This window comes from Prinia subflava, chromosome 2, assembly GCF_021018805.1.
Source record: "Prinia subflava isolate CZ2003 ecotype Zambia chromosome 2, Cam_Psub_1.2, whole genome shotgun sequence".
NCBI lineage: Eukaryota > Metazoa > Chordata > Aves > Passeriformes > Cisticolidae > Prinia > Prinia subflava.
Genome location: NC_086248.1, coordinates 45561853 through 45587529, shown reverse-complemented (window position 1 = coordinate 45587529; position 25677 = coordinate 45561853). Strand labels below are relative to the sequence as shown.

The window sequence follows — 25677 nt, the reverse complement described above, 5'->3', positions numbered from 1 at the left end:
TGCTTATGCAGTCCCAGTGACGGTCACAGCTGGCAACTGCATGATTGTGAGATCTCATGCAAAGGAGATGGCATGAGGGATACTTCAGGGAGAAGAAGTTTGTCAGCAGCACAGCGTGACACTGAATGAGCTGCAACAGCAACTGATCAAACCAGAAGTCCAATTTTGGGCTCCCCAGTACAAGATAAACATTAATATACCAGAGTGATTGCAGCACAGAGCTCTCCAGATGACCCACAGGACAGAGCATGTGATGTGCTGGGAGAGGCTGAGAGAACTGGGTTTGGGGTTGTTCACCCTTCAGGAAGCTTTGACATCTTGCTGCTGTCTAAAACTATCTAACAGGAAAGTGTAGATAAGAGGGACAAACTCTTTCAAGTAGTCTGCAGAGGTTGTAAAATCTGTATATTTGAAGGTATTCAAAACTCAGCTGCACACAACCCTGAGCAATATGCTTACTGAAGCTGCTTTAAGCAGAGGGCTCTACTTGATGTTCTCTAGAAGTCCCTTCTAACATCTCTTAGTCTATGCATTTATTAAGTGCAGCAAGTCTTTTCAAATAATCATACCAAAATGATTCCTACTGATTTTTTTTCTTTTGAAAGAATTACTAGAACTTGAATATCAAACCACACAGTGCTTCAATTTGTACTTTTTTAAAGTAATAACAAAACCTTACTCAGGGAAAAAGACTGTGGTTCCTGAAATAACAGGATCAGCTGGAGAGGCCTAGAGAGCTGGAGAATGGCAGAGAGATGACAGAACTCCAAAGCACAATATTGGCCCTGCAGACAGCATGTTGTCTCTCAGCAACCAGAACTCAGAGAGAAGCAGGCCAGGTATCCACACGTGCCAGTCACAAGAAGCCAAGCCTCATCTAACTGAGATGGAGCGTGAGTTGTGAGCCAAGAACAACTAAACTGAGCAATACAGGACCTGATTCAGAAATCACATTTCCCCAGTGCTCTACTCATGCACAACAATAATTTAGCTGAAAATAGAACAAAAAATGGCCTTTACCAGCAACAATGAGAAAGATAAATAAGGTAGCCTTCAAAATTCATTTAAGCATAGGTAAGAAAGTAACACTCTGGAAAGACTTTCTGGAGCATGACCTTCATTTTTTAAATTTACTTGTAACAATAACGCTGCATGCTTTAATCTTTCTCTGCTTCATAGGCTGCTCAGTGGAGAATTTAATAATTATTACTATTAGAAGCACAAACCTACTTCTGACAGATGCAAAGCTGGAAGTCAGATTCCTATTTACACTGAGATCATTCTTGAATCTGTGACATTTTGGGAAGTTTCCAAGGGGCTTCATTATATAAATTATCTTTTAGTTATCAGCACAGGTAATATCTGACCTTGAAACTAGACCTAACTGTTTTATTTAAAGCCATGGTACCTAACCCTATCTAAAACTACCTCAAGTGAAGAAAACCAACATACTATGAAACAAGGGAGAAACCAACACATTATGAAACAGAAAAAAAATTTGACTGGGAGCTAAGGAACGGTAAACACAGTGGTATTTACATCAAGAATTGGCTTCTGACTCACACTGTGCTCATCACATGGCTAAAGCAGCAATTACCACTCCAACCTCCAATCCACTCTGCCCATGACAAAAAAAGTACTGTGAATAACATATGCCTGCAACAGGACGTAAGGAATGCTGAAAATCTTCAAGAGCTTACTTCCAGAGGTCACACTGAAAACTTTGGAAGCTGTTTCCCCAGCCATTTAGACAATGGGGACTTGAAGTGTGTCATTAACAGCAGAGAGCTCGGTGGAGGTGGTAACCACTTCAGCCATTCCTAACTCAAATCTCAATTCCGGACACGTTCAGCTGCGCAGCTTTACCTGCCCCCGGCACGGGGAGCCCTGCTCTCCAGGCAGTGTGCCAGCAGCCACAGGACAGGACAGGGGCCCACCCGCCACTGCCAGCCTGGCAGCACCCACACCGCAGGGCCCTGTGCTGCCCTGCCTGTCAGAGGCCAATCCTTCCCCTAAGTCACCAGGCAAAGGCACGGTGAAAACAACTTTAAATCCTTCTTTTTCTCAGTTCTTGGGATGTTTTGAATGTGCGACCACAAAGAACCAGATCCCAACACACGAAAAGAAACGTCAGGCGTAGTTTTTGACAAGCTGCGACCCAGCCGGGGCAGCAGCTCCGGGCAGGGCCGAGCCAGCACGCGGGGAGGGGCCGGGACATCCCCCCCGCGCTGTGCGGCGGCCGCAGCCCCGGGACCTGCGACGGCGGCGGCGGGGGTGACGCTACTTACAGCCCTGGTCTCGTACAGCACCAGCTTCTGCACGGAGCTGATCAGGGGGGCGGCGGCCGCCACCGGCATGGCAGCCCCGAGGCGCGGCGGGGGCAGGAGCTGCGGGGCTGGCCGGGATCGCCCCGGGAACAGCCGGGGCCGGGGAAGGAACACGCCGGGGCTGACCGGGGAACCACCGCCGGCACGGAGGGAACCCGGAAGTGCCGGCGCGCTAACGCGCAGGCGCCCCCACGGCTGGCCCCAAGAGCGCGCCTGCGTCGCGGAGCCGCGTCACGCGCGGCCTCTCGGCAACAGCGGCAACGGCGGCACCGGGACACCGGGGCGGGCGAGGCGGCGCTTCCGCCGCATCCACACCCGCTGCTCCCGCCGGGAACCGCTCCCCGCGGGGCGAGCACGGTCAGCACCAGGAACAGCTCCGCAGCCCCGCCCACGCCCCGTGGGGGCGGGCCCATGGGCCGGGGGCGGGGCGCGGCCGTTGCCCGGGCAGCGGAGGCGCGCAGGGCGGTGGCAGCCGCGGGGGCGCGCATGACGGGGGCTGCCAGTGGGACGGGGGCTCCCACCGGGACTTCGTCGTGGGTGTGTGTAGAGGACTGTGTGTGTTTGTCCCTGGTTTAATTCTTTGCTTTGGTTGTGGTGGTTTTTGTGAATTAGGAAATAGAACTTTTGAAGGTTTGGGAAGGAGCGCGACTGCTGGGAACGGCAGGTGAAGCTCAGCCGGTGAGTTTTCTGTCGGGGCAATGGGGAGCTGGTTCCCATGCAGTGGCTTTTTTCTTTTTTCAACATTAAAATGTTTAATGCAAGAGTGTCTGAACATTTGGGTTTGATGTCTCAAGACAAACTTTCTCATATTCTCATCCTGAAGTAGGTTTTTTTGGTTGAAGTTTTAAATTTAATTTAAAACTGACTGGGAGTTGTGTGGGGCTGTGCTGGGTAGGGGTGGCTGCATGTGGGTTTTGCCGGGGCTGTGAGATTGAAGTGGCCCTGTAAAGGCAGTGAGGTTTTGTTTCGCCTTTTCCAAACAAACTTCAGCAAGCTCCTCATACTTTGGCCTCCATTTTGTTTGAAAGGTCCACACAACTTTTCCTCCAACTTAGCTTAATTAGAAATTTGTTTAGGTTTTAATTTGTTGTGCAACACTGGACTTGCTACTGCCTGCATTCCTGGAAGAGCTGGGATGTGTGAGAGGATGGTGGAAGAGATCATGAACTGTGAGTTAATTCCTCAGAGTCTTATTTGTGTACCTGCCTGTGTGGACCCAGAGTAGTTCCATTGACCATGGCAGGGCCCTTCTGTGTCTGAGGCACAAAACCAAAGGTCTTGGCAGGCCCATGGCCCATTTCAGGGACCAGAGAGAAGTCACAATTGTGTGATAATTGGAGCAGGAAGGAAAAATCAACAAAACAACTAAAAAAGAGCAACAAGCAATATGAGAGGCATGAAGAGGTTATCAGCAGCTGGTGATTGGAGGTTGCTCCAGCAGTCCTTTGTTTTTCAGAAGTGCGTTTTCTCTCATTTGATGTGTGCATTGTGTATGTTCTCTAAATGCTTTTTCTTCTTATAAAAGCTTTCTTTTTTACAAATCAATTTACCTTGTACCCTTGTACCCAGTTCCATTTTCAGGTAATTTTACACATACGTAACTACTGTACTTTATAACAAATTCTTTTTTTCCTTCTAGACTTAGAAATGGCGTCACAAGAGGAAATACAAGCTCAGCCCTTTACAGACATCTTTGATGAAGATGAAGCTGAAAGATCTTTTCTGTTGTCCAAGCCTACTTGCATAATTGTCTTTGGAAAGCCAGTAAGATGTCTGATAGAAGTATTTTTTTTTAAGATATTCTGCTTACAATTTTACTTTTCCTTTCAAAACATTAGTTTACCAGTGCTACCAAAAGAATCAAATACCTACTATTTTTACTTTTGCCACTCTTCAAATCCTGCAGAGGATGGTAAAATTTCTGATCTTGTTTAATGAGACCAATTTTTGCCTTCAATGACCAGTCAATTGTGGTTAAAAATGTTATTACTTTACTTAAAAGTTACACATTGCTCAAGATATTTCTTCTCTTTTAACGTTGACAACTAGATTGTTTTTATTTTTGTACTGGTTTAACCCCAGCCAGCAAGCAAACCCCACTCAGCCTCTTGCTCACTTACTCTGGTGGGGTGGGACAGAGAGTCAGAAGGGTAAAAGGGATAAAATGCATGGGTTGACAAAAGCCATGTACATGAGCAAAGCAAAATGAGGAATTCATGCACCACTTCCTATGGGCAGGCAGATGTTCAGCCATCCCAGGAAAGCAGGGCTCCATCGTGCTTCATGGTAACTTGGGAAGACAAATGCTATCACTCCAAAAGTACTTCCCTTTCCTTCTCTTCCCCAGCTTTATGTGCTTAGCATGACACCATGTGCTTTGGAATATCCTTGTGTGTCAGGCAGTCAGCTGTCCCAGCTCTGTTCCCTCCCAGCTTCCCATCCACCCTCATTTTCCTCACCAGTGTGGCAGTATGGAAGGCAGGAAAGGCCTTGGCTCTGTGTAAGCCCTGCTCAGCAGTAACAGAAACATCTCTGTATTATCAACACTTTGTTTCAGCACAAATCCAAAACACAGCCCTGCACTAGCTCCTGTGAAGAAAGGTAACTCTTCCCCAGCCAAAACCAGAACAACGCTATTAAAATAGTCTAGTTTTTAATAAACTTGACAGATTAAAGACATAAATTCACATAAAAGAACCTTCAGGTTAATGTACTGACTTACAGACATGCAATGAGATATTACAGATCTTAATATTAAAACTCTGACAAAATTCTATCCTATGTATTTGGAAACATTATGAATCCACCAAGGTGACCTGATAAAAGGATCTGTATTACATTTAAACTATAATTCAAGGTCTGTCTTTTTCTCAACTAATTTGTGGCCTCCTTAACTTAGAAAAAAATGATGTTTTGTAAACCTAAACTTTTCAGATTTCTTTCTTTTCCCTCAAATGTGGGTTTGCATTATTGCCTCAGTTTGCTGAAGGGAGTTCTGTTTTTTTTGTACAAGTTTGCCTTATAACATGTCTTATGAGTATATGCACTTGTAAGAGTGCAGTCAGCTCAACAGAAGACTACAGTGAACTAACTCATCTGGTTTTAAATGATTAAACATCAAAATTTTAACCTTACACGAAAAAGGTAACTTTATGTTTTATAGACCAAGCCACCATAAAATGCTCATTGAAAGACAGTACAAAAGACCTGTCATATTCTCAACCATTGCCTTCAGTAGATGCTTGACACTAATATAACAAAGAATTGAAATTGTACAGACCTTGCCAGGAAAGTAGGGAATGAAATAGTTTATTTTTATGGTAATAGCTTTTATATATCTGACAAATGTGCAGAGTGCCTGTCCTGTTTAAGATACATCTTTTTAATTAAAAGCATAGTGCCGTTAAAGCAAAGCCAAATACATATATTCTCATCATACCTGTAAGATGTATGGTATGAATAGGCTGGAGTGTTTGTTGATACACTCTTAACTGGGAATGTAATTTATTGGTGGGGTTTTGCTATTTTTTTATCACAAAATTTATCAAGGACAAAAATTTGTCAAAACAGGTCTTCTTATATGCCCTTCTAAAAAAAAAGCACAATCCTAAGAGTGGAAGATGGTGAGTTTTGCAAAACCTCATTCAGTTAATCACTCTTGGAGGCCTCATAACTCTCAGTTATGTAGGTTTTTCTCTGGATTCATGTAAATAATAAAGATATTGTCAGTATCTAACCAGATCTGTGGACTAACAAGGGCAGCTTTCAAGTATTTGTTGTTTTAGTAAATTACAAATTGTTTTGAGTTGGTTTGCATCATAATTTGCTTTGAGGCTGAAGATAACAAATTTTAGTCATAAGGAGTTTCTCATAGGAATTTGTGGTCAAATCGTAGCTGAGTTTTAGACAGAATTACTCAAAACCAAACTCAGTGTAATGACTGGAGGTAATTAGCTACAAGTAGCAGCATACGATAAATGCTAGGCAATATGAAGAAGGGGATGGTATTAAAAAGAGTGTTTTGTGTTTGCCCAATGCATAACTCAGAGGCCCTAATCCCAGTGGTAGATTTTCATTGTTTTTATCATGTGAAAATATGTTTTTCATTGTGTTATGTGTTTGGTTTTGTTCTGTCTTTCTTTTAAAAGTGTATTTTTTGCTTTAAGGGTTCTGGAAAGAAAACGTTAGCTAGAAAACTAGCACAGAGGTGGAACTCCATTTTCATAGAAGGTAAGCACATGCCATACTTGGAACATTGCTTTGGCTTCACAATAACTTTTGGTTTAGAATACCCTCACTGTTCCCTGTAATTCAAAGGGCGTGTTTCTGGTTGCAGCAAACACTTCTGATAAGGACCAAGTAACCATCTCACCAGAAATAAAATTACTGATCGTGGTCTTTTAGTTACTGAAAGGCTCAAAAAAATCACTGTGTTGTTTTTGGGTTTTTTTAAAATCATAAATTCTATTCCAAATCCTGTAAGGGGATTCATGTGACCCTTCTTGTTCACACAGGGACAACTCATTCAACTCCAAAGAGTACAGACATTTTCCAGTGCAGAGCGTGAAAACATAGGAGGGTCTTTTCTTTTTTATTTGTGCAGTGTCCAGCACAAGGGGATGTACTCCAGGAAACAAACTTATTTATCAAATTAAACATCTTTACTTCTTTTGAAGATTTAGAGTTGTAACAGTAAAATAACTCTTAATAAAGTGTTTTTTTGACTTACGTATGTATAGAATTTTAAATTCATAGTATTGTATAATAAGAAAAAAATTTAATACCTGGTCCAAAACATAGATCAGGCCAAAATCAGAAGGGACTTCAGAAATGTACTTAAGCCAATCCACTCTGTTTGAATGTATTTAAATCAGTACTGACAAATGTTCATCAAATTTGTTTTAAAAAATTTCTAGGCAGTCTATCTCTGTACCACACTCTTTGCCATTAGAAAGTTTTTCTTAGCAACTGATCTAAATCTCAGTTACTGCATTTTTGAGCCTTATTTCTAATTCAGGGAACTACTCTTTTCTTACTTTGTTCATGATATTTCTTTTAATCTTTTAGCTAGTGAATGCACACATGTGTACACACTCATTGTTACTTATACTAGTAAATTTTTTAAATTGTCTACATCAAAAAAGAAAGAAACTAAGAAATTCAGCATACATAAACATGAATAATTTAATTCAGAAAGAACCTCCAGTGATGATTGAGTCCAGCATTCCTCTCAAAGCAGGGTCAACTACAGAGGCTTGCTCAGCTGAATCTGGAATATCTTCAAGGATGGAGACTCCACCTCCTCCCAGAGAAACACTTTGCAATGTGTGACTACCTTCATGATGCAAAATTGCGTCCTGATTACCCCATTAGAATTTCTCATGTTCCTATTTGTGTCTGTTGCCTTCTGTCCTAACTGCACTTCTGTGGTGACCTTGGGTCTGTCTTTGTGATCTCCAATAAGTAGTTTTAGATAGCAGTAAGAGCTGCCTGGTTTCCTCCTGGCTGAACAAGGTCAGTTCTTTAGGCTGTTCAATTCTTCTGACAGCTTTGGTGTCCTCCTCTGAACTTGCTCCACAGTATCAACATCTGTGCTGTGCTGGGTTAAAAATAAACCAAGACAGAAAATTACTGAACAGGAAAGGTGTTCACAATCATTTTAATGATGTAATGCTTTCTTTTCATTTATCCAGTGAATAAGTCAATACTCATAATAAAATAGGGCCAGGGTGCACACAAATTGCTGATTTTCAGTTGCCTGTATAGTTAATTTGTACATTCCCTGACTCAGTTTTGGCCTGTGGGAAATACTGTTCTCCCAAACACTTCATCCTTACGAAAGGTAGGATGTACAACAATCATTCCCAGTAGGAACAATTGGAAAACAACCACTGTGTTTTGAGAAGAAAGATTACGGCTGTATAGGCATGAGGACCTGGCTTCAGGACCTTTGGCTGGCCTGGTTTATTAGTAAAATAAATATAGCCTTAAGAGTCATACTTGAAAACTTTTGTAAAATGTCTGATTATTTAATTCATACAGAAGTGTGAAAGACATCCAGGGTCATTCTAGTATTATGTCGCTATCCACAGAGATGTAGGGCACAGAGACAGAGTCTTTGAATTTGATGGATATCACTTTTCTTAAAGTAGATGCTTTTGTGTGTGTAGACAGTTCTTCTAAATCTTGGATTTTAAATTTTAAAAAGTGATTGAGCTCAAATACTCATCTCTGGATTACAAGACAGTAATGCTGACTGAATTTAAATCAGTAGCTCAAATAATCCTGCAAAACTACTGTAGTGCATTTTTGTGTAGTATGTACAGGGTTAAATTGTAGGGAAGAACACCTACCTAGACCTTGCCATAAGGCCCCAGGTTTTGGATGGGCAAAGTATAATAATGGCCCTAAATGTAATGGCTCTTCCTTCAAAACAGTCCACTTGCTTGGAGCACACATCCATGCTGCTGTATGTGTATGTGTATCTGAGTGTAAGAGTCTGTTTAGAAAATACTTTGTATTAATTACTTTTCTTATGTTTGATATGCTTCCTTAGCTTCAGAAGTAATTCAGACGAATATTCAACAAGGAACAGAATATGGACTTAAGGTAAAGGTCGAATCTTCTACTAAGTTTTGTTGCATTCTTAACAAACACTTACTGTAAAAGACTGTTTTGCATTTTACTCTAGTGTCAAGAATTGCTTTGTCAAGGTCAAAGCGTTCCTGAGGAACTGGTTACAGAAATGATTCTGCAAAAGATTGAATCCCCAGAAGTTGCTCATTTTGGTAGGTATATTTACGGTCTAAGTTTCTTAGAATGTGCTAGCTATAATTTTACATCCATTAATGCTCAAATGTAATTCTAGCTTTTTCTCATGCTCTTCAAGTTGTGGAATATCAACAAACTGAAAGTCTGTTTAGGGATTAATTTACCAATATGGGAGATCAGAAAGTGTCATACCGGTCCTATGTTGTGATGATTTTGAGAAAATAATTTTCCCAAAATTTCAAGTGTTGATATGACTCTTACTTGACAATATTATTTGTTCAGAAGACTCTTTGGATTTAAAATACAGATATTTTATTCCTCAATACTTATATAACAACAACATAATAAAAATCCACCAGCAAAAACATTTTAAACATTTTAAATAATGAAAAAGAAGGAAAACAGATTACTGAAATTGCAAAGTGTAATGTCTTTTTTTTCCCTTGCAGAATTGTTTATTCCCTTTGCATTTTGTGACACAGAGTAGGATGGATGAGAATAGTAATGGTAGTGGATATAATTCTTCTGTTTGAGGGAAGATTTTGTTACTTGAGGCTGTCAGGACAAGTGCTGCAGATCTTGCTAGTGTCCTGATGAGAAAACTAATGTACTGCTAAGAGGAAAGGGAGTAAAAAGGAGAGGAAAGTAAAAAGGAAAAAGTTTCTTTTTCTTGTTTTGACTTTTATTTGGAATTTCCATTAGAGGAGAGAGACAGGTGTAGTGCCAATATTAGTTTCTAGTGCTCTAAAAACTAGCCTGCTTTTTAAGCTTTCAGGTGCAATGGGTTTTGTTCCTCCTCTAGTACAAGGCTCAACAGTTTTGCAAAATATACAGGCTTACCTGGTGAAACCAGACTTTTAAAATGGTATAAAAAAGAGAAATAGGGAAGAAATAAAAAAAAACAGGACACAAAAAACTGCTGGAAGAGGTAGCAGCAGAAATGCCTGTCTCTTAATCTGTATGTGAGGACTTAGTAAAGGCATGAAGAGGCTTCTGTGTTATTGGAGTTCCCCTCCTTGAGTCAGTCAGATGTTTGTATCACAGAGGTCCTGGAGACTGGAAATACAACTGTAAAGCTGAGTAAAGTTTGGGTCTTGTAACCAAACTTTCTGCATTACAGATGCCCCAAAGTAGCAAGGAATAAAATAACCAACATCCTCACTATTTTTCCTGCCAACTAGAACTGACCTCCAAAACCAATTTTTGTTTTAGTATTTCTAATAACTTTTTGTTTATCAACTACTATCCTAATGAATCCTTGGGAAGGTTAAGCAGGTTTTCAGCAGGAACTAATCAGTCAATTCACTGTTAATGATTCATGAAAGATTTTACAAACTGTTGTATGAAAGGTTGAGTTTTTTACTTTTAGTGTTTGTAAAATGCAAATTTTTAAACAGTATGTTCTATAAGTGCGTCTCAAAAGCTTCTTGGTAATCCCCTGGTTACTTTTTGATCTTGTTGATAGTTGCCTTAGCTATACTTCATGATTTTTGGTCTCCTCACATTATTGATTTGGGGGCGAACACTCTCTCAGAGAAGGGTTTCCCACTTACACTCCCATTTCCCTCACATCAGCTGTTGTTATCTGGGATGTGTTGATAAGCAGAGGCTGTGCATGTTCTGTGCATTCACACCTCATTACCGGTCAGAATTCTCTAAAGGTATCAACAGTTTAGAATCCAGGATTTTAATTTCCTAGAGGAATGACTATATAATTTGCTCTCCCTTGCTTATCCTCTTCTTCTCTTGCATCTATGGACAGTAGCTTCCCAAAGAAGTAGGAGTCTTCACTCCTAACACCTCTTGCAAAGACGGCTGCCACGTTTTTGTGCTGCCCAGAGTTGCATTTACATGTTATCACATAAAATTCTGAGCATGCACCATTTCTCATTATTTGAGAAATATTTGAGAAAGGAATATTCTCATTATTTGGCTAAAAACATCCACCTGATTTTTGTTTAGTCTCTCATCCTGGCTTCATGAATATTGATTTTGTTGCTATTCAGTAGTTCTTACTGCATGCATACAGCCATCAGTAGTTACAGTACTTTCCAGGAACCTGAAAGCCACAGGTTCATCCATGGGGCCGAGCACTGTAATACTAGGAAAACGTATTATTACCACTCTGCTTGTCTTGTCTAGCAAATGTGTTTGCCAAACAGGACTCAGCATTGGGAGTTCTGAGTGAACAGATGCTTACCAAATTATATTATTATTATGTGCATACCATGTGCATAGTGTCTCCTTTTGGGAGGCAGGAGAATGGTTCAAACTCCCTTCATTAGAAGCCAAAACATTTAGAGGTTGCGAAAAAAGCCTAGACTCCTAGTTGAAATGCTTTAAATGACAGAGTGGCTACTTTCTGCAGTTCATTTTATAAAGTCTTTTAGTGGCAAAACTGGTTCACTGACAGCTTGTTACTTTTTAGGCACTGCAATGTATGAGCTAGGCACATAAAGCAGGTGGTCTGAGTATGGTCTTTAGTGTCTACATGTTTTTAATTGAGTTAACAGATGTTGAGAGTACTCTATAAAGCTGAAAGCAACACACTTACTTGTCTGTATTTCATCTGAAGCAGACATGGGTGTACAGTTTTTTTGGCAGTGTTGTGTCACGTACATAGTTTAAAATTATGCCACTACATGTATTGTTCAAAGGAGATGAGTGTAACTAGCTCTATAATTGACAAACCCTCTTAAAATATGCTCAATTAAATGTATTTGGCAGGTTATGTTCTCACTGGATTTCCTTCTCTCTCGGAGGAATACATGACTGTTCCACAGCAAATAGAGAAAATAATGAATCTAAAATTAAAACCGGATGTCCTGATTAACATTAAGGTAATGTCATCTTCAGTAACTTCTTAGTATTTTTCCTAATTATTGGTAGACTCATATGCTATGCATGCCAAATATAATATTTTCCTCTGTATACTTGAGTATAGAATTTATTGAAGAATGATAAAGTAAATCACTAGCTATGAAACTGCTTTATTATTAATTAGTCTTGTTTACAAATCTCAGTTTCTTCATGAGCAGTGATGTGACATACCAGATATTTTACAAAAGTGACTCTGATATAACCAGAGAAACATAAATCATTGTTAGTGTGATTTAGAGGACTTTCTCAATGTAACTTAAAAGAATGGGCTTGCTTGCTACATCCACAATAGTAAACCAAACAAGGCAAGAGGGACTCTTCAGACATCGGGCCAGCTGCTTTGGCCAAGCACTGCTAAGCTGTCTTGTTAGTCAGAATGGGGTGGCAGTGCCCAGACTGCCCACTGAGAAGCCTGAGGGCTGTGCCATTCTCCAGATTGTGCCCAGCTCTTCACTGGGGAAGATTCTAGCTGGCCCACACTGAACTGTGCCAGACTCCATCCAACAAAATAACCCTATGTATAGCCATGAACACACTTTCAGGCCCTTCCTCTGGCAATAATGTTTTATAATAATCAACTAGATTATTTTTAATGTTTTAATAATTTTAAACAATTCATTTTAATAATTTTAAAATAATGTTTTATTTATAATCAACTAGATTATTTTTGTCTTCTACTTTGAATGTGCAGAATGAGCTGCTGAGACAGCTCTGAATAGTCAGCCTCTGGTGGTGTGCTCTATTCCCATTGGGATTTTGATTCTAGTTGGCACATCTATGTGTTTTGTCAGATGCTAAGCCTCGGGGTCTGGATCTACTCTATCACTTTGCAGATCTAACTCAGTGTTTGTTTTAATCCCATAGTTTTAAGACTTAATTTGCTTGAACATGCATAAATAAAGTTGGTGAATGCCTATTTCAAACCTTTTTTCTGTGGTCTCAAAATATCCTAAAAGATCAAAGTGACGTATTTTTGTCCTGCTTTTCAGGCAAATTTGATTTTTTGAGAAAGTCAGTCTTTGTTTTAATGCTACATAGTGAGAAATCTCCATTGTTGAGAATATGTGTTGTATAGATTCATGTGCAACAATACAAATAGAAGAGTGATACTAACTACACCAGAAAGAAAAATGAAATTCTTGACTCCATGTAGTAACATCATCCCCTCCGGGAAAAGGACTGAGAAAAATCTTTATCCCAAAGTCAAAAAAGTAACTTTGCCTTTGATTTCAGTGGATCAAGCTGTTTTCACGGATATGTTGGAATTGTCACTTTTTTCATTAGACCAAAGACAAAGGACGAAGGGAGATTCTAGATAACTGTGGCAATAATGAAATACTGTTATTAGTAGACCATTTTAGAGATTTTCTCTCTCCAAGAAAAAGACATTATAGTAGTGCAATAAACATGATTTACTTTTAATTTTTCCTTGCTAGTGTCCAGATTATGAGTTACGCCAAAGAATATCAGGACAAAGACAAAACCCTGATTCAGGGGAAATATTTCAGAGGAGCCAATGGGATCTTGAAGTTACTGGCAAACGTAAGAAAGAGAAAGATCAGGATGGAGAAGAGGATGAAGAGCAGAATGAAGAGGAAGAAGAAGATGAGGTAAATATTGCTAATTTCTAGCCAGTGGAAAATTTTACAATGTACTTTAGACAAAGCAGAAAAAATTCTGATCTTCTAAAGTATCACCATACTATGTTATGAATTTATTTTGCTCAAATTTAATCTTAATTCCATTTCTGTCTTGCTTTAAGAGACGTGGGGTAACACTTAAACAGTAGGTTTAAATGACAGCAAATGTTGATTATTGTATAGTTTAACCTGGACTCGGTATTTGACTCAAAAGTCACTGATCTGTTTCTTACCATATGTTAAGAGTGTGTATCAGGAGGAGAAGGGTGGCTCTGCACTGCCTGTTTCTTATCTAGACAAATAAGAGTTCCTAATTTTTGTTTATTGTAGCAACCTTTTACTAATATTTGCAGGACACTAACTTGTTTTCTGGTTTTGGTGTTACACTACTACAAATGGATTTTTTTTTTTTCAAGAAGGAGTTAGTTTTGAATGCAGATCAAATTTTTGTAATAGGCACCAGAGTGCAAGTTCCAGGCACATTGCTCTCCATTCACAGAAACTACACTTCATCAGAATAGGATCATGGTCAGCAGTCACTGAACTAATACTCATTGCAATACTCTTCAAAGCTACTTTATTAAATTTGAGTGAAGACAAAAAATATTTTACTACATTATTTCTGTGTCTTGAAATTTTGTTTTGCAGACTGGAGAAGATCCACGTAAGAAATTACAACCTGTTCATCACTTAGTGCAGAGGCCTGAAGATTTTCTTGAAAATGCAGAAAAAAGAATTGGAATACACAAGGATATAATGCTTACTCCTTTAAAAGTAAGAAAAAACAAAGTAATATGATATGCATGACAAAAGATTTTTAAAATATCTTGCACTGCTTTCATTGGTTTTTTTTAGTTTGAGATTTGATGAAGTGGTCATGCTACAATATATCCCCAGATTCTGAAATTTATTCTGAAATCAGTGATACAAAGTTGTCATCTGTAGGTGTTTTTTCTACTCTGCAGTCAAGATAATCAACTTTGATTTTTAAAAGTGAAACCATACCTGCCACCGCAAATGCTTTCCAAATCTAGTAAGTGAAATATTTGAAGACTCCATTGTTTCATCACCATTACCAGAGTCCATTCCAGCGTGCAATCCCATAACTAATCTGCATCCGTTGTCTTCCACTCTCTTTCTCACCTGCTTTATTGCCTGCAGATTTATATACACAGTAATTAGCCCATTCGTTTGTTTTACCACTTATTTAATTTCTGAAGCTATGACATTTTCTTTCCCTGTTGTGTTCAGGAAAGTGGATTTACTGTATGTTTCTTCCTCTCCTCTCCTTCCCCCACCAAAAAAAAAAAAAAAAAGAAGCAAGCATGAGGTCCAAAGGAATAGTTTGTTCTTTTGGGAGGTTGTTTGGGGGGTTGTTTTATTTTTTGTGAGTTGGTTTGGTTTGTTGTGGTTTTGTTGGTGTTTATTTTTTGTTTGTTTTGGTTTTTTTCTTTTTGTGTTTTTAATCTCTTAGTACAAACAACTGCAAAATACTCATGTTTGATGCCCACTTGACAATTCCTGTTTATGCCTTCCAATTTCCCTATGGATTAGTTAAACCTATAGATAAAATTGTGTAAAAATGGAAAATGGTCTTTGCTAGAGTAACCAACTTGTTACTGCTGTGAAGGCGAAAACAAAAAATGTGGTATCCTTAGTCATTACACAGTCTCACATGGATTTCTTATAAGTGAGCTAATAAAGGTTGTTTAGATTAAATTACTTTAGGCTATATACCAAACTTCAATAGTTTCAACACATTCCACTAGGTAGTAGTGTTCACTTAGGGTTTGCTAGCAATGAATATTGGTGAAGATGCTTAGTGGTCCACTAAGACATTAAAAGAGCACAGGGTTTTATCAATTGGCCCAGGCAGAGTTTGAGATGATGAAACTGAAGTTGAAACAAAAAGCTTATAACACGTGCAGTTTGCACTGATAGGGAGATAGGTAGAATGACCTTTGGAGAACGCACTTTGATTTCTTGGTAAATTGTTGGGATTAAAATGACCTGAAATAAATGTGAAATACTGCAGTGAGGAAGGAAACCTAATGAACAACTACAACATGTGAAATAATTGGCTAGACCTCAGTACTTCAGACAATCTGCAATCTGTGGGGAGTTAGTTAGTCAAAACTGAGTCAAAAAATGAGATGCTATTGTCTAAACTCAAATACTATGGATGTACTAATACGACTGTAAGACCATGGTATATAAGAGAAACATGAACTATTATTCTCTCTTTAGAAGAGTATTTGAAAGTATAGAAGACAGACTAGATAAAATGAGCCAGGAAATGAGCTCTAATCAAAATGTAGTGAAGAAGTGAACATATTATCTGCAAAGTTGTAAAGTCACCTTCAAGAGGCCTTTTTAGGCTTGAGTTTAGACTAGCATTTGTCAGGAATGGAGTGAGTGTTCTCAGCCCTCCGAGAAAGGCATTTACAACTGACATGGGATTTTTTTTTAGTCTAGGACATTATTTGCTAATGTGACAATTTAAAATAAGAAAAATAAAATATATGGTCCAAATTTTAGAGGAATTGGGAGTCAAGACCAACATTAAAACATTGGTCTTATGACTGGCATTTCCAAGAAATGGATTGATTGAGGTTGTCATCATTTTCCAGCAAAGAATTAAGATAGACAATTAAAAGTTAAATTCATACACAAAATGTTATTGTATCTTGATATTTTTTAACTCTTGCATTTGAGCTAAGACATCTAAACTGTCTTCTGAACCCATGTAACTACAATTTTGGAATTCTGTCTGTATTTATCTATCATCAAATAGAAGTTAATCTCCATAAGATTTTATAAGCCATTAATACAATGAATCTTGATTTTGCTGGAGTCCCTAGGAGTCCAGCCTTTGATATGTGTAGGAAGAGAAGGAGCTTCAGTGTCATTATCTGGTTAACTATACTCAGTTGACAGGTATGTTCTTCAACAGGAATTTTTGACTGAGCAGGATTGTCGGTATCTTATTGAAGTAGATGGAACTCAGCAACCAGATCTTGTCTTTGAGGTAAGTACACTATGCACCAGCTAAGTTAACCTCCACTAGAAAATAATTTCTCAATTATGAGGATTGTTTTCCTGTTGGCAAATTTTAAGTTGTGTTTAAAATGCATTCATTTACTATTACAAAACATGACTTTTGAAATACTTGCTTTCCTTCCTCTATTAGTTGTAAGATTCACTGCTCTGTTCTGAGGCTTACGTGTATTTTACATGACAATATTTTCAGGCAGGCTATAAACTTTTGTATTTTGTCCATCTGGTTTCAATGTTTTTGATCTGTATTAATGTAAAATATAATGAGAAATTAAAACATTTTCAGTATGATATATTTACAAAACTGTTTTATTTGATGCTTGTGTCTAAAATATATTTTGTATAATGGAATATAATTTTAGTTAATTTTGATATTGTTTTGCAATCTAATAGAAGACCCTTGATTCTTGTAAGAATTCTGCTGAGTGCTTGTGTCTAGATTTTTAGCTTGTAACAGAGCAACTTACTCTCCCTGTTACAAAACCTGCAGTGGTAAATTTTGAAGACAAATAATCATCCTTTGCCTCACAACTAAAAGTTGCTTCAAATCATAACCTAGGGTATGGGGTTTAAAATTAAGTAGGAGATTGTCTCTGACAAGATAGGAAGTGAACTTCTGCATTTTCTCCTCTGTTTGAAATAAATTGTGTTATTATAATTCTGTAAGTTAATTATTTCAGTTTATGCTTAATTCTACCAAGAGTGGTCCTATGGGAAATAAAAAAAACCCAGTAATTTTGCAGCATTAGAACATACAATTTCCTCATTTATGATCTGTTTGTGAACATTACAATACAAAATTTATAGTAAGTGCAATCAAGTTATGTTATGATTCCAACAATTTTACCTACAGGTAAGGCAAAGGCCTATAATAAAACTAGCCCAAACATGACAGAATTTGCTTTTTCATTTCAAGAATAGTTGCATTCAATCAATATTACATTCAGGAAATACTTGAAATAAACTTGTTATCATCTGATTCTCATTGGTAGACATTTGGTTTAAATACCTTTCAAAAAAACCTCCCCAAATTGTATTGCTTCTGAATATGCCTAATCTGATTTCCCAAAGAGACTTAGCTCTTTTTCCAATTGGAGCTCATCTGAGTATTTGCACTGCCTTGGGGGAACCTCACAGTCGTGTCCTTTAGTAGGCTTGGGATTCACAGCATAATGGAAGATACAAGGGCTGTGATTTGGCCTTTTGCATTGCCTGTATCCACCAAATAGCCTCTTAAAACTCAATAACTAGCACGAGTCTGAGTTAGAAACTGGGCCTTGGTGTTTACATAGCCATTGTATGAATAATAAGTCACAGTTTTAAAGAGACTTTAGGGGCCCTTCAGAAGACAAAAGCAGTTTTGATTGGTACTAAATCACGACTTATTTTCTCTTCAGGCAGTGGTAGGCCGACTTCAGTCTATGGACATTCAAAATGCAGCTCCTATAATCAGACTTCAAAGTGAAGGAGAAGAAGAAGACACACTGGAGGGAAAGCAAAATGTAAGTGTGCTTTTCTAAAGTGTGAGTGACTGAAATAGAATTATTTTTCTTTTCTGCTGTAAGCTTATATTATAGCATCTTTGTTTTACATCAACTAGTTAGTTTCACTATGCAGTAAGGGCATTTTGTAAGCACTGACCTTTCAGAAATGAGAATTTAAGGTAATTCTGGGACTGAAATCCACTTTAAAAGTATGAAAATAAAAGAACCTATCATTTCCAAAAAAAGGGATAATAATTATAATAAAACTTTGAACGAAATGTTTATTTTAGCAATAAAAGAAAAAGCAATTCCTTCCAAGGAAATAAAGAAACTTTAGCTAAAGGATAACAGTCTCAACTGACTAGATCAGCCTACTCTTTTCCTGAATAAGAAACAACATGCTAATCCAAATATACCAGCATTCTGCCTGAGATCACATTCATTCTGTTTTTCTGTAATTAATTACAAACATGACGAGTTAGTGCTGAATTTTGCTGAATCGTGGCAATTATCATTTGTGTCCCTTCCAAGTAAAACCAAAAACCAGGAGTTTTGCATGAATGTCATCACCTATACTTAGTTCCAATCATCCTTCCTGTCTCTTAAACAGAACTTTGACTATATGAATGGAAGTGTAATGGGGAGACCCCACATTTTCAGAGAAATACCCCTCCCTTCACTTTTCTCAGTTCTTAACAAATTTACAAGTGAAAGAATTTCTGTGTCAGAGGTCATGTGTATTTATTATTTAGTTCATTTGTGTGTTTGTTTTAGTTTGTGTGTAAGCTTTTAGTAAGCACAGTATTCAGGGCAGAGTTCTTCATCTTAATTGGACATTATCTACAGAATTGCTTCCCTTTGTGTTGAACCTGCAGCCTTTTAGCTCAGTGTCCTCCAGTATGCAGAAGTCAGGGAATAGTTTGGTTCCCTACACCTACCCTCTAGTAACTCATGGTTTCAGACTTCTGTCCTGCTCTTACGTAGCTATATTGAAGAATTCTGCTCTATATAATTTTATTCCTTCTTACACAACAATCTTTTTATGGGATTGATCAATTATATTACGTTTTTCTGAAACTTATCCAATTTTGCTGTGTCCTTTCTGAGATTAGGGCAGCAAGAGGCCCATTGCATTAAAGACAAGGGCAATATTTAAACAATTTAAACATAAACTTTTATCATCTATTCTCTATGTGCTTAACATTCCTAACATTCAAGTTGATTTCTGACTGCTCTTGGGCATTGAAAAAATGTTTTCACAGAGGGATCTATTTCTGAGTACTGAAAGTCAGTGATAATTCATAACTTTCTGTGTAAAACTGCTATTTTAATGTCTGCCTTTGTTGGTTCTGAAAGTTCTTCTGCAGTTATTCACAGCCAGCACTTGTCTGTACTATTCTGAATTTAGAGTCACCATTACTTCAGAGTTCACTCACTATTCACATTCTGTAAAAAGGCTATTAAACTTATTCCTATCATAGAATATTTCTGCATGCCTGAAATAGATATTTTAATATTGCTATTTCCTGACACAGATCATGGTCCTTTTTCCATACCCGTTAGAGGAAATCTTAGCCATTTTCTGTTGTCTTCAATAAATAGCTCTTTATAATTTTAAACTTCTAAAAATAGTAACTAAAGCCTACATGGAGTATTTTAAGTACTAATTCTTTTAAATAAACGTGAAACTGAAGTAATTTATCTTTAAAATTGTTCTACAATTCTGAAGTACATAATTTAAAAAAAAAAATGTTCTAAAAAGCATGACATGGTTTTCTTTTTTAAGTTTACTTATTTTCCATCAAAAGGTCTCAAAAAAGTTCAATAAAAAGGCATATGTAGCTTCAGACAAAAATTGCACTTGGAATTACTGCTATTTTAATAAACAGGATGAACTTTTCCGGGCTCTGTCATCGTACAAGCTGATAGCACCCAGATACCGATGGCGCAGGAGCAGGTGGGGACAAGTGTGTCCTGTGGCTCTAAAGGAAGGGGACATTGTAATGGGAAACCCAGAGTTTGCTGTTAGGTGAGTGGAATTTGACACTCCTAATTTTCATATCTATTTTATGAGATAAGTGTCTATATTTGCTAGCTTCTCTTCTGTTTTAAGTTTTCTAGGTAAAATGTACATACTGTCATCCGAAGAGGCATTGAAAAAATTTATGTTGAATCCACGGCCTTACCTCTTACCTCCAATGCCAGTTTCTCCTTGTAAAGTGTTTGTATTTGGTCCTCCCTTGTCTGGAAGAACAACTCTTTGTAATGTAATTGCACACAACTATAAAGGAACGGTAGGTTCATAAATATCTTAGGTAGCAGAGTATCAGCTGGGGCTTGGGAATCAGCTAAGCACATTCTTGTCATGTTATTAACATTCACATTACAAATACAGGGATTACAGAGAAAACAGAATTTTAGAGGAATTCATTGTTATAAAAGTAACTACAGATCAGAAATACTTTTATATACCCTCTTATGTTGCAATTGTCTTAGCATTAGAATATTATGAATAACTTTAGTACTAGATATTAGACATTAGATAATTAAATATATGATTTAATAATTAAATTAGATAATTAAATGTAAATGCAAATTAGAAAGAATTTCTTTTTCAAAAATGCCCAGCACTTGAATTATATGTAATTTTTTCTGAAATCTGCACAGCTTTTCCAAAATAGCTTCATTTTATAGAAGTTGGATTAGATGCTATATTTGTCTTCTGTGACATTTGTATTTTTTCAAATCATTTTACTAGATTCTTGATATGGACAAACTCATTCAACCATATAAAGAATTAAGAGAAAAAGAAACTCAGAAATTGCTAAAGGATGCAGTAGAAAAGGCTATAGAAGCAGTGAAAAATAGAGTGGAATCAGAAAAACAATCAGAAGAATCCAAAAGATTGGAATCAGAGGAATCCAAAAGACTGGAATCAGAAGAACCATCAGAAGAACAGTCAGAAGAATCCAAAAGATTGGAATCAGAAGAACAATCAGAAGAATCCAAAAGACTGGAGTCAGAAGAACCATCAGAAGAACAATCAGAAGAATCCAAAAGATTGGAATCAGAAGAACAATCAGAAGAATCCGAAAGATTGGAATCAGAAGAACCATCAGAAGAACAATCAGAAGAACAATCAGAAGAATCCAAAAGATTGGAATTAGAAGAACAATCAGAAGAATCAGGTGAATAAGCTGTTCTGGGGTCTTTGAAGCTGTCTTATTTGCTTTACATTATTTAACTGAGGCACTTGCTGTCTCTTTGATATAGAAAAAGTTGCAGAAGTTATGATTGGTGTGCATGAAATATGAACTAAAAGAACATGGCACTGAAGGGAATGGCTAAGTAAAATTCAGTATTTTTTACATATATGTATATAAATTCTTTGAACTTGAGAGCCTTCTGAAAAAGAGTTTTCTGAACTCTGAGCTGAAAGAAGAAATTGGTTCTGACTGACACTGGTTGAAAGCATTCCATTTTAATGACTTTCTGACAAGTTAAATCTCTGTAAAAATGAAATACTCATCAAGAGAGCAGCTTGTCAGCTAGACTGATATGAATCCACAATCTAGAGATTATCCGCTTCGGAGCAGCCTTCCAAGTATTCTGCCACATGTGGCACATTCATAAGTCACTCCAGCTCTGTTCACATTTAGACTTCTTAAGATGTCTAGTTTTCTACAGCTTGATGAATTCAATAAGTATATTGAAAATGTGGAAATAATATGTTATTTAGTATCTTTTAAACATAGTTGGTATTTTTTTTCCAAGGAAGCTCAATGGAGACTTTTCAAAATTTTCTTTTGAGACAAAAATACTCCATTGAATTAGAATTGCCTTTTTATAGTTGGCTCTAGTTATGGTTCCAATGGACAATCAGGCCATTTTGCCTTATTCACCTAAGCAAGGAATTGTGTTTGACTTTTTCATGGGTAGATACATCTAACAAGAGGTCAGTGTATTCCTCTAGTGCTGCAAAACTGGTGCTGGTTGCTGATCACCAGTCACTGTCATTGCAGTAAGAATAATGATGAGCTGTGACACCAAAATTGGAAGAGTTAAACAGTGTTATGTTCCAGATTCCTTACTGTGTAAATACTTTTGAAGCCAGGAATGTGAAATCCTATTAGAATTAATGAGAAATTAATCCTAATTAAAAACTTTGGAGAACTCAAGCAATTCTATTGCAAAACTGAAGTACAAACAGAGGATGTCTTTTCCCTTACATATCATTTTGTTGCATAAGATTGTTTCAGAATTTTTTAATAGATAAGGAGATATTTGGGTTGGGCTGCATTGAGGTTTTTTGCAGAATGGAAATTATTAAGCTGCTGCCCCTTTTCTAGGCACTTTGTAACTTGGCAAAAATAACCTGATAAAGGTGTACATTTGTGCATGTAAAGAGTATTAATACAATCATTGAAAAATCCTTACATAAATACAGAAAGTAAATATGGCATTTTTTTCCAAATTATACTCACAGTAGATTCTGCAGTTGGCTAAAACATTTCTTTGCCAAATTTTATCAAATTGTTAACTGTGAGTGTTCCTTAAAAAACTTTTAAATAATTACAGTTGTTGTGCCAGCAATTAATAAGAAAATGTGGATCCAAAAAGAATGTTTTGTGTATGGGAGGGAATGCTACATTAATGTTTGAAATACACTGCCTTGATCTAAAATTTGTATTGATTGAAAAGTTAGTCTGGTCAACCTTTTGATTTAGGAATCAAAGGGAAATCAAATCCAAGGAAGTTCTAGCATGCTGTAAGTGCCTGATTGTTCTAGTACAGAAATATCATTCTGTTCATATTGAAGCAATATTTACCTTAGAGGTAGAAAATACCGTAAAGTTAAAAAAGTTGAGTTTTTATACTGAGAGAGCAAACCAAGATCTTAGTTTATGAGACACACTCTACATCTGCATTCAGAACTGGTGTTTGTTTCATTCTCAGAGAAATTGTGTACTGCTTAAAATGAATGCTGTGCTGGAGTTAAGATTTAGTGCTTCATTTGATTCCTAATTTCTAATTTCTCTGTGAAGTGCATTTAAAATATCCGTGTTGTTAGGAATACAAGAGATAAATGCTGACCACCCAGAAGTTCAAGCCATGGTAGAAGAAGCCATGAGAAATGCATCACTCTCTGAAGTTCCGACCCCTGAAATATATGCTGAAGTACTGGAGGGAGCTATTGCAGAGGTGAGACTACAAGTACTATATAGCACAATACTTTTTTCCTAGGAGCAACTTGTAACAGTTTATACATTATCCATATATGTTCTTAATTTTTCCATTTGAGAGATCAGCTTCATTTATATCACATAACCCAAAAGCTTACATAGGATTGAGGAGACACTGAGGAAGATCACGGAAGACAAATCTATTAAGGACTATTTTATAGTCCTTTATATATAATAAAAATATGTGTGTGCATGTGTGTATATATATTCACGCACACAGAAATTATTTCTGCCTTGCAAATTACCTGAGCTACAAATTGTTTAACAGCTGGGAGAATTATCTGAGAGATCATTGTGTGCTTGCTCTATTCTTATATTTTTAGTCACTATTAAAGAGGTGAACACCAGGTATAAGAGTTTGAAAAGAATTGTTTATGAAGATTATCCAAGAATCTTGAAATGTTTTAAATTTGTTCAATGGTATGTAACTATTGAAACTGGAGTATAAATTCTTTATAGGCAAGCTTAAAAAAATCACTATTATGTTAGTATCTTCTTGCTTAAAATGTTTTTAATTTCATTCAACATATAAATGTCTTACTTTTTATTGACCTGAAATGACAATAAGGAAAATCATAGCATTTAGAAAGTAATTTTGTATTGTGCAGTCTTTTTTGTACAGCTGACTGAGGTCTTTTTATATTCCTGAATGTGACGTTTTCTAACAGCTTATGAAGACGAACAAAGACAGGTTTCCTGGTGCTTCAGAAAGAGGAGGGTGGGTAGTGGATAATTACCCTCTGTCAGCAGACCACTGGTCAGCTTTATCAGAGAAAGGACTTCTGCATGACACTGTTGTCTGTCTGAAGGATACACAAAAAGATGGTTAGTAAATGCACCCTAATGCAACTTTATATTTTCTCTTTTTTTCTGTGTTGATATCTGTAAGTCCACTGATGAAAACAGGTTTCAGCCACACAGCCATATATAATTCTATTTGTCAAAGTAAATAAATCTGTAGAGTTCCTAGTAGGAACAGCTTATTCTTAATTTCTGCCAACCAGCTGTAGTAGCGGCATGCACATCATTTATATATTTATTTGAATGTTTTTCATTTGTTTCTTCACAGCTTTTTTTGTACACTTGCAAATAAAATAAATGTCAGCATAACACATGATATATGAAAGTATTAGATAAATAATTTCAGTTCTGTCTCCCTTTATAGCCTTCATAACCTTCCAATATCCCAGATTCAGTTTATTAGGTGCTTTAAATTGAAAAAAAAACTCTAAAAAAAGAGCAGAAATCAACAGCAGTAGAAATCAACAGAAATCAACAGCAGTAGAAATCAACAGAAATCAACAGCAGTAGAAATCAACAGCATAATAACATTTCAGTGGTATAAATGCTTTTTGTTGACTTTAAAAGAAAGTTGTCAATAATTTATTAAATGGAATTCCTAGCCCAATGACTTCAGTTTTATACAGATGCATTAAAGTTATTACTGTCATGTAATTGTACTGCAGGAGCCTGTATACTACACAGAGCATACCTAGCAAGTAGGAATGAAAATAATTTTGAGATTTTGGAAAGACCAACAGATGAAGCATTAGATGAAGAAACACTGAAGAAAGAAGATAATACAAGGTAAAATATTCCAAATATCTCAATGTATAAAATGAGCACAAGAAAATTCTAGCCTCACTTTGTGTTAAATGTATCAGTGCATTTATCACACAAATTAACTAAAGCAGTACACTAAGACTAGTTATGATGTAAAAGAAATAATCCAATATCTGTTGTCTTTAAGGAATATCACATTTATATCACTACATATGGTGGCAGTAAAATCTCTTTCTAAATGCTTTTCCATTAGCCTTTCATTAGTCCAGCCTTTTAATGCAATGAGACAGTAACATTTTAGATAATAAAAGATACATGATTTTTATCTTTTACAACTCAAATTATATTTCCACATCTTTACATTTAATATATCTGCAACTTGCTTTGGTGATATCTGTAAAGGTCTTAAGATAAAGAAACTTTTATATGCAGAGAAGAAATGGAAGAAACACTGATGTCAGAGGAAGATCAATCTTCAGCTGCTGATGAGGAGAAAGGTGAAGGTGTGTATCATTTGACTTCTGTTCTGTCTAATTATATGTTTCAATCCTTTAGTGGTTTGATTTTCCAGTTTTGATTTCTTTTTTGCATTCAGCATCTGGAAAAATTACTTTTTCTTACTATTGTCACTAACTGATTTCTTTGTGTCATTCCTCATGGATGTTACAGAATAGAGATGGTTTCCATTAAATCAGCCAGCACTGTTGCAGTT

General features: G+C 37.0%; 2 protein-coding genes across 5 annotated transcripts in view; one reads left to right on the top strand and one right to left on the bottom strand.

Moving 5' to 3' along the window:
* The window catches only part of FIG4 (FIG4 phosphoinositide 5-phosphatase), a 50317-nt gene extending 47823 nt beyond the window's left edge, over positions 1 to 2494 (bottom strand). Inside the window, exon 1 of the mRNA XM_063389786.1 lies at positions 2289 to 2494. Coding sequence (XP_063245856.1) covers positions 2289 to 2357 — 69 coding nt within the window. The 5' untranslated portion in view covers positions 2358 to 2494. The remainder of the gene's footprint in view (positions 1 to 2288) is intronic.
* Positions 2495 to 2563: 69 nt separating this feature from the next.
* The window catches only part of AK9 (adenylate kinase 9), a 58960-nt gene continuing 35846 nt past the window's right edge, over positions 2564 to 25677 (top strand). Inside the window, exons 1-18 of one of the 4 annotated variants that reach the window (XM_063389784.1) lie at positions 2564 to 2684; positions 2940 to 3005; positions 3967 to 4091; positions 6494 to 6557; positions 8884 to 8936; positions 9019 to 9115; positions 11826 to 11938; positions 13415 to 13588; positions 14267 to 14392; positions 16572 to 16646; positions 18073 to 18177; positions 20049 to 20188; positions 20273 to 20453; positions 20918 to 21347; positions 23231 to 23361; positions 24071 to 24227; positions 24869 to 24989; positions 25398 to 25468. In XM_063389784.1, coding sequence (XP_063245854.1) covers positions 3975 to 4091; positions 6494 to 6557; positions 8884 to 8936; positions 9019 to 9115; positions 11826 to 11938; positions 13415 to 13588; positions 14267 to 14392; positions 16572 to 16646; positions 18073 to 18177; positions 20049 to 20188; positions 20273 to 20453; positions 20918 to 21347; positions 23231 to 23361; positions 24071 to 24227; positions 24869 to 24989; positions 25398 to 25468 — 2155 coding nt within the window. In that variant the 5' untranslated portion in view covers positions 2564 to 2684; positions 2940 to 3005; positions 3967 to 3974. Of the gene's footprint in view, positions 2685 to 2775; positions 3006 to 3478; positions 3497 to 3966; positions 4092 to 6493; positions 6558 to 8883; positions 8937 to 9018; positions 9116 to 11825; positions 11939 to 13414; positions 13589 to 14266; positions 14393 to 16571; positions 16647 to 18072; positions 18178 to 20048; positions 20189 to 20272; positions 20454 to 20917; positions 21348 to 23230; positions 23362 to 24070; positions 24228 to 24868; positions 24990 to 25397; positions 25469 to 25677 lie in introns of those variants that run through there. The other 3 variants (XM_063389783.1, XM_063389785.1, XM_063389782.1) reach the window with 3 other exon arrangements.